Raw genomic sequence first — 14,774 nt, 5'->3', positions numbered from 1 at the left:
TTTTTTTTTAATTTACCTTCTATTGGGAGGTATGGAAGGGAAATATGATAAATAATTTTGGATTAGTAGTTCCGTTGTTTTTTAAAAACAATGAAATGTCTCAGATGTTTCTTATAAAGTGAAGGTCTGGGGGGAAAAAAGATCAATAATGCTCAGAAGGTAAAAGTTACTTAGTCTGATGCAATGCACTTCAAAATAGAATGTTTCAGTCGACTCCATCCTTTCCCGATTCCAAAAACACACACCATGGTAATTTGGTAGACTTTTCTTTGTCTCTGCCCAATAGATATCACTTCAATTTTTGTGTGTCTTGATTATTAGTCATGGCGAATAAAGAACAATCCCTGATATCCTTCATGTATTAGTAGAAAGAGATACTCTCAGTTCAAAGTAATGAGTTTAGATTATTTGTTGTTATTTTAAGAAACGATTATGCACTTCAAATAACAATTTCTTGTGTAGCATTGCTATAGAATAACCATATCACTCTGCTAGCCAAATATTAAGACAGATAAAGCAAATAAAAAAGAAATGCTGAAATTAATGGGTCCAATGCAAATTTGATACTCTTCCACTGTTTGCAAGTCAGTGATGCCAGGGAAGTGTTTGATTCACTTGTGCATCACCAAGGAAGATTATAATCCTGAAATATTGTTCTGTTCTATTGACTTTCTGAGGCTGCCAAATAATTAAGTGTAAATTAGAATGAGTTGTTGGGATTTCCATGCAATACGGTAGCTACTTTACTGAAAAACTGCAAGATTATTGGCTTAGGAAACTGGCTTTTGGAAACTAGCTAAATGCTGTATTCTCTACTGACATGTGGTACAACTGTTAGTAAATTCATTGTCTTTTCCTGAAGAATTTGGTTTCTAATCGACTGAGAAGTTTTTATGGTAATTTAAAAGCTACTGTCATAATTGTCCACATAGTTGGTATGGATACAATGCACTCTGGATAGCATAGTCTTCAGTCCTAAAATAATTTCTTTATGGGCAGATCTTTTGCATGCATGAAGTCCTGCTGACTTCATATTCGTCACACATGGAGCTAATCAGAAGGTTAATATATGTGAATTTTAGCAGCTTTGTGTTAGATACACAAGGAGATTAAGTTTGCATTCAGCTATTTAATAGTTTAACCAAAACCGTTCATTCAAAAGGTTAAATATACATAGTAGAGTTCTGAGTACAACTTTTGAGTGTTCAGAGATGCTTTAATTATACCATTACAGATCAGTAGTAGCTAATTCTTTTGTTGCTCAACAATTGTTTAGTGCACTGCTTGAAATGAACCAGCAGTTTTCTTAATGGACAGGGTTTCATCTCAATAAAATCTCTTTTTGGGATTGGTGGTCTCAGAAGAAAGACCGAGGACTGAATAAGGTCCCGATCCAGGAGTCAAACCCATGCAGACAGACCCCTACACCTGCACAGAGTTCCACTGAAGAATCACCACCAAGGTTTGGAGACCCAGTAACTTTCTGACCATTAAATGTGTGACTATCAGGCAGGGTTTGACTGGGGGAGTATGGGTGGAAGGTAGGAGGATGGGTGCCTCCCCATTGACACCATGTGGAGTGGTGTGCACGTTTCCAATCACATGGCAGGCTTGGGGTCATGTTACTCTCAACTCCCCACCCCTTCTTCCTTCTTCACCTTCAGAACCCGGCAGCATTGCCACGAGTCAAGGCTTGCTGAAGGGGCAATGGCGGGGAGCAAGCAGGTGAGGAGAGGGGAAGCTTCCTTTGCCATCATTGTTTCTAATCTGTAAATAGCAAAAGAAAGGCAGTCTCTGCCCTGAATTTCACTTAAATCCTTTTTGAATGGAAAAGTGAGATGGCGCTCCCTTGACTTTGATTCTAAACCTTGCTTAGCTAGAATGAGAATGCTTCTCATGTGAATGCATGAGAAGCATTAAAACTCATTTGTTGAATGGTGTCACATGCTCTCTAATAAATATATTATTTGTATTATTGCAGCTGGAACAAACAAGTAAAAACATTGACTCAAGTGCCCACATGATCACCACCGCCAGGGTACCTGCTGATAAGCCAGTACGAATTGCCTTCAGCCTGAATGACTCCCCAGGTACAGTTTAATTTATGGAGTAAACCACGATGGAGTAATTGCTTTTAAATTTTACATGTTCTTACCAGCGTTTACAATATCAAATGAAGTCCAGTATTATGGGTGGGTTTTTTCCTGAGTGGTAGCATGCGATCATTTTTCCTGTCCGATAACTTTTAATGTTTCCATTAACAATTTCATTAGACTAAAACCACTAGACCAACAGTTTAGATCTTAGCTTTCTTTCAGTGGTTTATGGAATATACTTAGGACTGTAATTAACTATCGCATTTACCTGCATATGCAGTATGTCTGATTTTAAGGAATTTTAAAATAAGAAAAGTAAAAGGACATTTTGTAGTGAGGATGAGGCTAGAGCAGGAAGAGACTTTCCCTTCAGCAGGAAGGTTGGAAAGTGCCGCACGTGCCCAGCTCGGTGAAAGGTTTCAGGAAACGGATGCCCCACATGGCATGTTCCCTGAGAAAGCAGCACAAATTTCATTGACGTTTATCCTGTCAGCTAGTGCTGATTGAGCATGAATTTCTCCAAACATAGCCTGTACATACATGGACCCTCTGTCCTGGAGAATAGATGGATATTATTAGTTTGCACCTTAAACATTATTAAGGTCTAGAGAGCTGTTGCCAAATGGTAAAAGTCAGAATGAAGTAAATCGGAAGCTGGGAGGCATCCCCAAAAAGTTGGCCGTGCTGTTGCTAAAGGTGAGTGCCTCGAGTCAGGGTTCAGATGTGTTTATGGCATGAAATATAAGAATCTCCGATAACGATAACTGAAACCCACTGCTGATGAGTGCTTTATGGGATGGTATGCATTGCAGGATAATTGTGAGGCCGCTTCCTGAGCTTTGTGTGAATAGAGTCTCAGCTTAAATACAATTTTCTCATTTTAAAAATATTTTAGAATATGCATTATCTTTCCTAGCTGATTGTTGTGTAATATTAATTTGCAGTAGCAAGCCTTAAGTAGAATCTCATTCTCTAAGCAAGGGAATTTAAAAACAAACATCTTCATGTATTATTGCACATAACTTTCAGCTCATAAAGATGAGTGGCACAGAAAGATTGGGACAAGGAATATGAAGTAGCACACGTGGCTATCTATGTGCCCTTTTTCATAAAATAAGATAATCTGGTAGTTACATTTTTAATACAGAAAGTAAGAAGGAATCATTGTCATCTCTCAAGATATAGTAACATGTCAAATTTCTTATAGGAATTATGGCAAAGAGGTTTTTAGAGATGTAAAAGAAAGGGGAGTGCTCTTACAAATTATGGAAAAAAATTGCTTATGCGAGACACTGAAAACATGTCAGGGAAAGCTGAGACCATGGGAAAATCAAAGAGCGTAGAGTCGTTTGTGACAAGAGACGGCAGTAGGAAATGACAAGGTTGTGAATAGCTTGGAAGAAGGGGACATGAAAGGCAGGAAGCCTAGCTTCCTTAACATTGCATCATACTTTATTTTTTACTTTTCTATCCTGATAATAATTCCAGCCTCTCTCTTAACATTTAGAGAAATAAATAAACTCAATTACAGAAAGGTAATCTCTTTCTGCTACATTTTGTTAAACTTTTCCACAATTTTGAGTCCTTTATTGTATATATAAAAGTGTTCCTGCACTATGCAATCCAGGATCTCTCTGAATACTGATAAAACTAAACAGCAACCAGCAAAGGGAGCCTCACACCCCCTTAGGGGCTACCAGGAGGTCTAAACCCACATACTGTTTTACCACGTCACAAGAATTCCACTCTTGCTCTTAGTGGTAAGCCTGAACATGGTTATTATATTTGATATATTTAAAGAAGGCAAAGGAAAAAAACTTCTATCAGGTTTGAAAATCAAGAGAGTACAAGTAAGTGTTAAACAATTTCTTTTTAAGATGAGTTGCAAAAACATTTAACAGATAGACCTTTAGGTATTCCATGCTTGGCTTTTTTTCTCCTTATTTTTTTATATTTCTTTAATCTTTTTTTCCTCCTTGGCAAGGATGTTTGTTTTCAGTTCAAGCAGGAGTTCCCTGACGTGTGATAGTAAAGCATCAGGTGAGGCTCGTGTACTGCTGGGGCATATACAAAAAGTTCTTCACCAGAGCTAAGTGGTGAGGGAACTTGTCTGACTTCAGCTTTTCCTTAAATTTTACCTCGCTTGAAAGGCACAGTGACAGATTTCACCAAGAAAGGCTGCATTCTCCTTCCGGGGGCTGTACAACTGCTTACTAGGAGGAACTGGCAGCATAACTAGATATAAAAAGGAGAAATGGAATGTTTCTTCTAGGTGGTGATTATCTCACTGGCTAGGATTGTAACCAAGCACTGGGTGTGAGGAGCAGCGAAAGGAGAAACTGCTCTCAACTCATGAGAAGAGATTACTTTGTGTTAACTGACCTACAAGATCGGAGCTGGCTTATCCTGAGTGTACAAGAAATAATTTAATTGTGTTATATTATTTGTCAGTCAACACCTGATGACTGAAATCCTGGCCAGCTTTGTGCAGTATTTTTAATGTGAAAGTAGGCTAACCAGTTCCTTAAAAGTCTCAGGAGCAGCCCATCAGCGGGTGCTATATAAGAAGACAGTTTTATTGTGTATCTCTTATTCCTGTATATATAGATATCTATGTTTGGCTCTTTTACTCAAGTTCGCTAAGCTGGCATCAAACATAGGTTTCCCAGGGTGTGTCTGCACACCGTATTGCACGAGTTTGACTTAAGGTACCATTTTAAATTAATGAATTGAACCATATTATCATATTCTTCGGCCTACCTTATATCACTTGGAAACTAATCCAAGTTAATCTGAATATATTGTTCCAAAATTTAAATAAGTGTTCCCAAATAGTTCATTGTAGTTTATCAACATCAATTTAATGAAACCAATGAAATTATATATTTCCTAATTTATATCACTAACTTTTATTTGCTGAACATATTGAGATGCAATGATTATAACAGGAACGTTATTAAATTTAGACAAGTGGATTTGTTTTGTGTAATAGTTCTAAGGGAAGGTTTATAGGTAAACATCTCTTCACCTTCCCTTCTAGAATAAAAGCTTGAATCTAGCTGAAAAGTTCTGTCAGTGACATGTGGTGATAAATGACTTGTTTTGAAATGGTTAGTAATTTCTTTTGTTTTAGATTAGTCTACCCCGATAGCACTCTCCAGAAAAATCACTGATAACAAAGGCAAAACATAAAACTTCTAATGAAACTGACAGATAGTGGAACAGTGTAATATTTTTGCAAACATAGCAAATGACCTATTTTACTCCTTTAATGCCTTTGTTATCCTAGTGGACATGAAGAATTTTTTGCTTTCATAGTTGATTGTACAAGACTGTTTTGCAACGGTTGCCTCTTCAATAGCAACCTTCAGATCCCTAGTCCATCTTCATTTTGGTTGTAATGGCAACTGAGGCTTTCCAGCAAATAATGTATTGGTTGAAAACCAATGGGGATTGCTGAAATATATGGCTAAAATTTACAAAGCTAGTTTCCTAAAACTACACCCAACCTCGAGTAAGTGGCTTGACCTTTGGGAATTTAGACAGGAACTTGGGTTGAGATACTCTCAGCACGACAGTGGCTGTGCATTCATCAGAGGATGCTTTAGGCTTAGGTGAAGATATATGGAGTAGGAGAGTTTTGCTCTTATCTCCTCTGTTATGGGCCGTTTCTATTTTTGGGAGGTCCACAACTCTTACTATTGAGCAAACCTTCATAGCCTATTCCTGGGTCAGGCAGTGACCATTCCCCACTATTTTACGAGTGAGGTAACTGCGAGGTTGTGTAAGGTCATGTCAGGCAGGGCTGTGAATAGAAGCCTGGGAGCTTCATGCAGCAGTGCCAAGTGGCAGTCACTTAGCCACACAGCCTTCCAGGATGAATTCGATGAGTCTATGCTCGTCTGTCAGTAACCAGGGCTGGAGCTGCTGGATCTCACCACCCTCCTAGGGACAACACTGGACCCCGAAACACAGTTTTCCAGTGTCCCGCTGCGAGTTGCAGTGCTTGCAGTTGAGTTTGAGCACTTTTCCTGTGTAAGGGCTGATCCACTTACAGGATAACAGCCTACTTATGTTACCAATTTAATTCTTTAATTTAGGAGGAAGAGATTTGAATACACTTGCCCACGCATGTAGGAGAAAAAAATAGTACCTGATTGTATAATTAAAGACTAGATCATAACTCAGTTACTCAAGGAAGCAGAGCTGTGATTGGCATTTCCTAAATTTTGAGTGCTTGATTTAGCAACCTTAATGTGCTTTCAACACATTTAAATTTTTATGTTCTATTTCTGTCTATCTTTGTGAAGATCCTAGAGAAACTGTAATTTGCAAATTTATACTGCAAGTAAATAGGATGTTGTTCTTGAAGTATTTATTCATTAACTATTGCCTGTAGCCCACAGTTCAGCTAAACGGAGCAGCCATAAGGAAGAGACTAGGGTGTTACACTTCATTGTACCAGACGTTGTGTCAGTCAGACAGCAAAGTGTGAGGGATTTCGCTCGTTCATCTACATGATGGAGGTCTGGGCTATTGGAATCTCCAGAAGGCCAGAACATGATTAAATAAGTGAAGCTTTCCAGAAGGCACGATTCATTCTCAAATGTGCAACATTAGCATATAGCAGGGGACTGAATGCTTGAGGACATCACTGATAAGTAGTAAGCCTATTGTATGAAGACAATCAGTTCAGCCTTCTAAATCAGATGGCTTGTGTGGATCTCTGTACCACACATTAGAAGCCTATCTCATGTTTGTATTAATAGGTCCTGTCAGCAGAGAGACAAGAGTTCACCTGGACAGTGAAGGTTGAGCAGCTTAGCCTTGCTGTCCTTACACAAAGCTGCCCGTCACGCCATTTCAGCATGAACGTGCATTGGCTGGGCAGCATGCTTAGGGAGATTCTCTTGTTTTGTTGGTTCTCTTAGGTTCTCTTGTTATGTTGTTAGTTTTGCTGTAGGAATGGTCAGAGAGCTGGCTCTGACATAGAAGGGTACTTTGTGTCAGCCCTGCGGATGGAAAGCAAAAGGAGGAAATGATTTCCCCAGAGACCCTCCCTCAGATGCTTTCTGTTACAATGAGTTTTTAGCAACAAGCAAAGTGAATGTATGAACCTGATGAAACAAACATGAAAGTCAAACTATTCCATACACACGAACCAAGTCTTTGGTTAAAAAACCATCAACTTTATGTGGGTATATCTTGTAATCAGGGTACAGGTCTTTACCTTTAGTGCACTTTTAAATATAGACCTTCAAAATTAGTTTCGGGATCTATGGGAAGTCAGGAAGGGCTAGTCATTTAGAAATCCTGCAACAGATACTTTAACTTAGGTGGCTGTGATTAAGTTCCTGATCTGACTCACATCACAGGTTAGTGCTGTTGAGTTTGCTGGGATGGCCGTAACATTCACATGTATGTTTTTCCTCCTTTCTTCTTTTTTTGACCAGAATCTTGACTCATTTTCAGGTACAGCAAGCTGCACTCTCTGATTCTTTTTGTGTTTTTATTTTTAAAGAAAATATGTTTTCAACAACCATGTTGAATTATAAATCCATTTTACCTACAAGTGACGGGGAAGGGAGGAGTAAAATAGCGACCACAAGGGTGAAATGCTGTTTGTATCTTGTCAAGAACCAGCCTAGTTATTTTCAGGGTTTTGCGGTACAGAAGTGCCACTAATTTTATTATAAAGGGGTCTTTGATTATGTCAGTGATTCCTCATAACAATCTAGGCACTCATTAAATATTGATAATAAATTGATAAAAGGAGAAAAAGATATTTCTGAATTCTATTGTCTAGTTAAGGAGATGTAGAATAGAAAGGAACGAATACATCCAGATAAGGAGATAGTTATGAGAGAGTTTTGATCTTCAGAACATTTTCTTTGACATTTCAGACATTTTCAGTGTTTCTGATTTTCAGAGTCGTAGATTTTTAAGGCTAAAATCCAATGTGATTTTGTCTGATCTCCTGCATAACACCGAGTATTCAAGCTTGTAAGGGCAATAGTGATTCTTTTGGAAGAAAATGCAAGAGTTTATCTTCCCTCTTGACTTTCTGAAAACATTCTCAAAATAGTTTTAGGAGGCGAATGACTGCTGTCATTTGCTTTCCCCTTGTGTGAAATCTAAACATGTTCCGTTTTTACAAAGTGATTTTTGTTATTGTTGTGGTTGTTACTTTGACAACAGTGAAATACAGACTGACCTGATGCAGTAATTTATTTCACTGGAAGCTGCGGGGAAAGTTTGTTGTTGTTCTTTTTGTGGAAAACAAAATTGCACTTAGCTTTGAGGATTTCTGTTAATTTTTGTAAACTAAATCCTTCAGCTGAAAATTTCAGAAGAGTGCAAGAGAAATAGGAACTCAGTAAAATTTCAAACCACTGAGGTCCCCAACTTTTTCTCGATGATGTTCTGCACATCAGATGATGATTTAAACAAGTCTTAAACTAGCATAACTAAAAAAAACCCTAGCAGCTGTTCAATAGATGCTAGGGCAGGCCCATTATAAAATGTACTATGGTATGCCATAATGGTTAGGATACCAATATGTTCTATTTTTAGTACCATTGACTCAGTCACTTGAGTTCAAAAAATAAGCAGGGAACATCTGTTTATTGAAAGGATTTCCTCTATAGTAATTTCTCTCCCTATTCCATCCTTTTTAAAGTATTTCCAAACTTTTTTTTACTGGTTCTTTTCTGAAGACAATCCAATATATTTTCTGATATTCTGACTGCATTAGTCTCATTTTCTTATTACTAGCCGATGCATTGAAAAAGTAATTATTGGCTGATGTTTCTTTAAAATTCTTGGTGTCGCTTTTGCTTTTTTTTCCCTAAGTTAAAAGTGTTTGAGGTCCCTCCTTAAAGCTTACTGTACCAAAGATTGTACTGCTGGAATTGTCAAAACAAATAGCAGCTTAACTGCTGTCCACGACTCTGGTCCAATATCTCTGTCAGAATATTTAACAGCTATTCAGCCAAATATTTGTAGAGCAGCTGTACCCCTAGGCGGACTGAGTCCTATTCCGTCCTTCCTTTTAGCCTTGCCATATGATTCATCTTTCTTCTTTTAGAATATTAGTCTATTTTTAAATATTGTACAAGAAAGCAACAGCAAATTAAAGGTAAACATTTCATATCAGTGTGATACAATTCTATACAATTAAAGCAATTTAAGTATTTTCCAGAATGGACATGTTTGGGACATGGTGTGAAAAATTAAGTTGAGGAGGGACAGACCTTTTGATAATACTAGCAAGATGCCTACTCCATGGAAATACAGAAATTCACTTTGTTTCCTGAGTAAGTTCAAAAGCTTTTGCTTTTGACCTCTGTATCAGTTTTTTTTTTTCTTTTTCTCCTCTGGGCATCCCTTCCTAGAGATGCCCAGCTCTTACTATGTTGGTTAAAGTAAGGCTCTGACTGTATGTTAGCCAGTATATTTATTCTTCGTAGGATAAGGTGACTTATTTTACTTTTTCCCCCTAACCTACTTCGCTGTATGACAACTGAGGGCAGGATAAAGAGATCACAAATATTTGACGAGTAATTTAAATCCTAGTCTCTACTCTTTAAGAATATTCAGAATCCTGCCTTGATATGTGGTCCTCTTAATCTTGTTAGGGTTTTGTTGTAGTGTACAAGTCTGCCAGCATAGAGCAAGTTGCAGGATCTGACCTATGTTAGCAATTTTCTCCTATGAGAGCCATCCTTGTTTAATGTTGACACATTACAAATAACTGACTCTGTAAGCTAGCTAATAGTAACCTTCTCTTCACCTCCTGTAACCTGTAGTAAGATGCATAAACAGTCATCACAATCCAATGCAAAACTGATAGTGTGAAAGTCACTGAGAAAGAAATATTGCGGTGGCTAGCTGTGACGCTACCAAGTATGATTCATATTTCTGATCTCAGTCCAACTACTAGTGGGCAGGTGTCCACATCACAACACTGACGTAACTGGCACAGTCTGTCCCACCTTTGCTGGAAGCCTGTACTAAAAATAAAAAAATAAATAAAACCACAGTTTGGCTTGTTGTCATGAATGAACTAACTCTAGCCTGTAGGGATTGTTATCTACAGGTTTAAGACATTTCTTTGCAGTATGGAGAAATTTATGGTGCCTTCCCCATTCTGATCACATCTGTGTAGGTAACAGTCTTCTAGTTCCAGGGTTGCCAGGCTGGTTTGTGTGTTTCTGTGGTGGGAGAAAAGGTTTCTATTATTGTTGGTTTAGCCTTGGTAAGTCGTTGTACTATGATGGAGAAGATATCTTTCTCTTAATTCAAATGATGAACTCTTTCATAGTAAGGATGCTGTCCTTGGAAGGTTCTTTACTTTGGAGTACAATGGAAGAAAGATGTTTGGATTTGTTGTTTTTATTAAATTATCGCATGTTCTACTGTGCTGACTTCGTTTTGTTTCTTAATCACTGTAATACAAAATAGGCTTTCTGCCTTTACAGCACCTAAACATTTTCTTCTTGCCAACACATTAGTATTTTCAAGGAGTCTATTAAGGTATCTCAAGTGTAGAAAGATAAGCAGATGCAGAGGTGTTTGCAGGATGCCGATATTATTGTGAATATATGCTATGTAGAACTACATTAAACAGATAATTTAAAATGCCCTTTTTGGTAGACATTGACTTTTAACATCATGTTTACCTTCTAGATGATGCTTCTTCTGAAAACTTCCCTTTGGCATTTCCAGAACTAGATCAGCAGCTGCAGGTAAACTTTATATTTTAACTACAGTTCTACTTCACATTCTCTGTATTTGTTATGATAAAAACCCTCTGGTTGTTACACTAAGGTGAAAGTTTTCAGTGGTGCTTCTCTAACCTATTAACATTTAATAAGACAGTGTATTTCCATAGAAGAAAAGATTGTCTTTTCAAGATCTGCAGAAAAATTGATCTGACATTTTTAACCCAATTGCAGGGAAATGACTCTTTGAACAATCATCTCACCTGCTTTTAAAATATTTTTTACAATTCCTGTGCAAAACACAGCACGTACTGCTGTAGTGCAGTGAAGAGAGTTCTTGTGGTTTTGATAGGAGAAGGAATGAGCCAGGTATTGTATTCTCATGCCTACAGGCTCTACTGAGACCAGTATGATCAGCTTTCTCTGAAGCATTCCAAGAGAATGCAAAGGTGTATTTTGTAGTGCCATCTTATCTCTAATCTTGGGTAACTGAAGCCAGTCATCAGGATCAATGAGAGCCTCCTCAAAGTTATTCTAGTTCATGCTGCATAGCCAGCAACCCTAACGGTTCCCCAAACAGGTGTCTGCAGACAGCGTGGGATACAAGTGGTGAATCCTTTTGTGAACAGTCCTATTTGTCAGCGTAGCACAATGGAGCCCCAATATACTGGACAATCAGACAGCAGTTGATGGCAACTCCATGGTTCACCAGGCACAGAGCCAGTTTTGTATCCAGGGATAATTTCCCTTTCCTCTGTGGCAGTTCTGGAGTGTTTGTTGGCTTTTGTAAACTACTTCAGATCATCTGTTTCCCAGGAGCATTCAGACTTCCTCTGATATTTCAATATGAAGGCAGTTGTTTCCTGAGTGTAAATTGAGAAAGGCATTAGCAGACTGTGTTGTCCAATGATGTCATCCTTCCTGTCCCCATCAACTAGTGAGACAACATTGGAGGGCTGCTGACTTAAAGGACTGACTTTTCTTTCCTGCTGCTGTCATCAAAAGGATGACTGAGGAAGGAATGGCGGATGACAGAGACCCTTCTTGCTCTGTCCCTCTGATCCTGAAAATAGGGGCAGGTTCCTTAGGCATAACTAGGAGAGATTAAAGGAATGAATACCAACCTAAGATTTGGGCTGAAAGTATGCTTGCCTCTTTATTCCACTGATCTTCCAGTGCAGCAAAGACAATCGATATTTTTTTCCCCTCAGAAGAATTCAATTTGAGAAAAGCAATATTGTTTCGTGGCTGAAGCACTGAATTGAAAGTAAAGAACCTGCATTCTGTTTCCAACTCTGTCAGTGACACATTGTGTGATCCTGGAGGAGTTGCTTCATCCCTCTGCTCATCTCTGAAATGAGGTTAATAATTTTTACCTTTTTTGTTAAAGAGCATTGAGATCAGTGGGCGAAGACTGCTGTAAGAGAGTAAAGTATGATTATCATTGCTGCTGCTGGTACATAAAAACAAAATTACTAGTGTTAGATGTAGGTACTTTCAGGCCAAGTGATGATTTTTTCATTAGGACTTTTATGACCCATTTCTGGAACATACAATGCACTTTAAATGTGTAATTTCATGATAGACTGAAATTGCTCCTCTGGAAACATTCAAGTCTGCTTGATATAATAGCCCTTCAGTAAAAGTTTTTTAAGTACGCACTAGAGCAATTCCACTAAGTATACCCTCTTGATCTGTTAAGTACCTGCTATTTTTTTCAAGAGAGCCTTCCTTTACTCTCATGATCTCAATATGATAACAAATTCAAAGAAACAATCAAAGGCTTTGATTCAGATTATGTTCTTTTTATTATCCTTCAGAAACTTGTTAATATTGAGGTAGTTGAAAGGATAACTTATGAGGACTATCTGGCTGACTCAACCACTCAAAGGTATAAAGTTAGTGATAGTGCTTCATCCTTTAGCTTTTCAAGCTTATGTGCATATTTATATTTAGATGCCTTTATATTCAACCAGAGGCAGTTAAATCAACACAGGGTTCTGAGCTGATGCAGAGGTAACAGTGCATTTAGCTTTAGCAATGAAACCATGAATTTCCTTGCTTTTGTCCATCTGGATCACAGCTTAAAGTTATAACTATTTAACGTAATTACCTGATGTTTATACTGCTTTAATTTTTCAAACAAGCAATAACTGTAACAAAGTTATAATTTACCTAGTTACATTTTCTTATTAATTACTTTTTAAAATTGCTATTATCCAAACTGCTAAGGGTGTGTCATCCCTGTATAGCGTTGTGGTTGCCATTTATGTTAACGTTTCCATACCAGCTTTGAAACAGGTAGCTCCTGTATTACAGAAGCAAACTACAACATGGGCTTCACCAGGACTGCATAAGGACTGAATGGTGGTGTCCCTTGTCATTCCATCCATGCTTTTCTCTATTCCAAAGTTAGCTAGTATAAAGCAGCACACATAAAGTGTCGTGTAAATGAACCCTTTAATCGTCTGTGGCGTAGCAGCCTGAAATTCTTGAATTTGTAAGAATGCTGGTACATATTTTCATAATAAAACTATCACATCTTAAGCCACAATATTTTCATCACTATGCCATAAATACAGTCAAAAGCATTTGTATTTTATTTAAAGAAGTAAACTATAAATGTAGGGTAGGTGGCTATATAATAATAGTCACTTTAAAAAAAAAAAAAAAAGGAAAAAATAATAACTTCCAGGTTTCAAACATACAAAGGAAAATTCTGAAACCTGTTTTAAAAACAAAGCAAACAAACAAAAAGACCAAATTAGCTGATGTTCAGGTTGGATTTTGAAAGCAGCTTGAAAGCTATGTAAGTTCACCAAGTGACTTGGAAAATCAGAGCCTTAGAATTCTATGCACGCAGGCAGCAGACCACAGCCTGAGTACCGAGCAATTTGCACCTCTGTTTTAGGCTGCAAGCCCTTGTCCTTCTATGTTAGGCCCTGGCAGACAGCTTGGCTGTTTGAGCAGAATTACCTAGTGTTCCCACTTTTCCTACCACGATCCTACCATACCTACTCGCTGGGCACCAGTATCCGATGGCAGGGCAAAGTTCAGTGCAGCCTCCCCCTCACAGGGTAATAAACCCCACGCTTCAAGCATCTCTGCCAACTTTACAGAAGTAGAGGTAGGATTGGCTGGAGAAAAGGTATTTCTAGGAGACAACTGCAAATAGCTAATTCTCTATGAGGACTCTTACTAGAGGACAATACTAGTTGAAAGTTACAGCTTCTTTCTGAAGAATAAAAATGATCGGTCTAGTGTTCTGATCTACTAGCTAGGTTCAGACCAAAAATGTCTTTTCCAGTTACCTTTTTGAATGTTACATTTTTCTACTATGAGAGGAAGAAATTCCAAGAAGCAGTTTGTAAGAGAAGAATATAAATTCTCTAACTGCAAAGTTTTGCTTTTATTTTTTTTTACTTAAAAAAAATATTAATGTATCGGCAATGAGACACAAAAGCCCTACCTAAGAGAACAGAGCAGTTTAAGCTATATGCAGGAAAAGCCTGTTTTCTTGCAGCTTTATTATTAAAAAAACTGCGAAGAAGTTCCTGATATGCTACCAGCGAAACAAAGCTCATATTAGTAAACTTCTTGATTTCAATTCCTTTTGTTGGAAAATTGGAAATTATTCTCTTCCCACTGACGAGCAACACTTTGAATGAGGATAAAGCACTTGCTTATTTGGGCTTCAGTGTCATTTCTCCCCTCCCCGTTGTGTGAGTAATGTGGTGGGTACTGCAGCAAGGGTAGGCTTGCTACATTTCTCAGTTTGTTATTGGGAAACGTTAACCTTTGCCTGCTGTAAAAGTTGGACTCGGCCTTGGAAGGCGCTTCCTTGATTAGCTGCATAGTGGGTGGTGGCCCCTCTGACAGACACTCTACTACGGGTTATCTGCTATTTTTGGACGCCTACATCAGCATCTAAGGCCTTGTTGTTTGGGTCACTGAA

At 38.1% G+C, this 14,774-nt stretch overlaps 1 protein-coding gene across 7 annotated transcripts in view; it reads left to right on the top strand.

Annotated features, from left to right (window-relative positions):
• The window catches only part of MAP3K7CL (MAP3K7 C-terminal like), a 50,256-nt gene that overhangs the window by 19,322 nt on the left and 16,160 nt on the right, over window positions 1-14,774 (top strand). For 5 of the 7 annotated variants that reach the window (XM_063347002.1, XM_063347029.1, XM_063347012.1 and 2 more), the window contains 3 exons: window positions 1,318-1,462; window positions 1,982-2,090; window positions 10,785-10,843. In XM_063347002.1, the coding sequence (XP_063203072.1) occupies window positions 2,021-2,090; window positions 10,785-10,843 (129 nt within the window). In that variant the 5' untranslated portion in view covers window positions 1,318-1,462; window positions 1,982-2,020. The remainder of the gene's footprint in view (window positions 1-1,317; window positions 1,463-1,981; window positions 2,091-10,784; window positions 10,844-14,774) is intronic. The other 2 variants (XM_063347047.1, XM_063347055.1) reach the window with 1 other exon arrangement.

The sequence above is a fragment of the Chroicocephalus ridibundus genome, chromosome 1 (genome assembly GCF_963924245.1).
Source record: "Chroicocephalus ridibundus chromosome 1, bChrRid1.1, whole genome shotgun sequence".
In the NCBI taxonomy this organism is placed as follows: Eukaryota; Metazoa; Chordata; class Aves; order Charadriiformes; family Laridae; genus Chroicocephalus; species Chroicocephalus ridibundus.
This window is presented reverse-complemented; position numbering and strand designations above follow the sequence as displayed.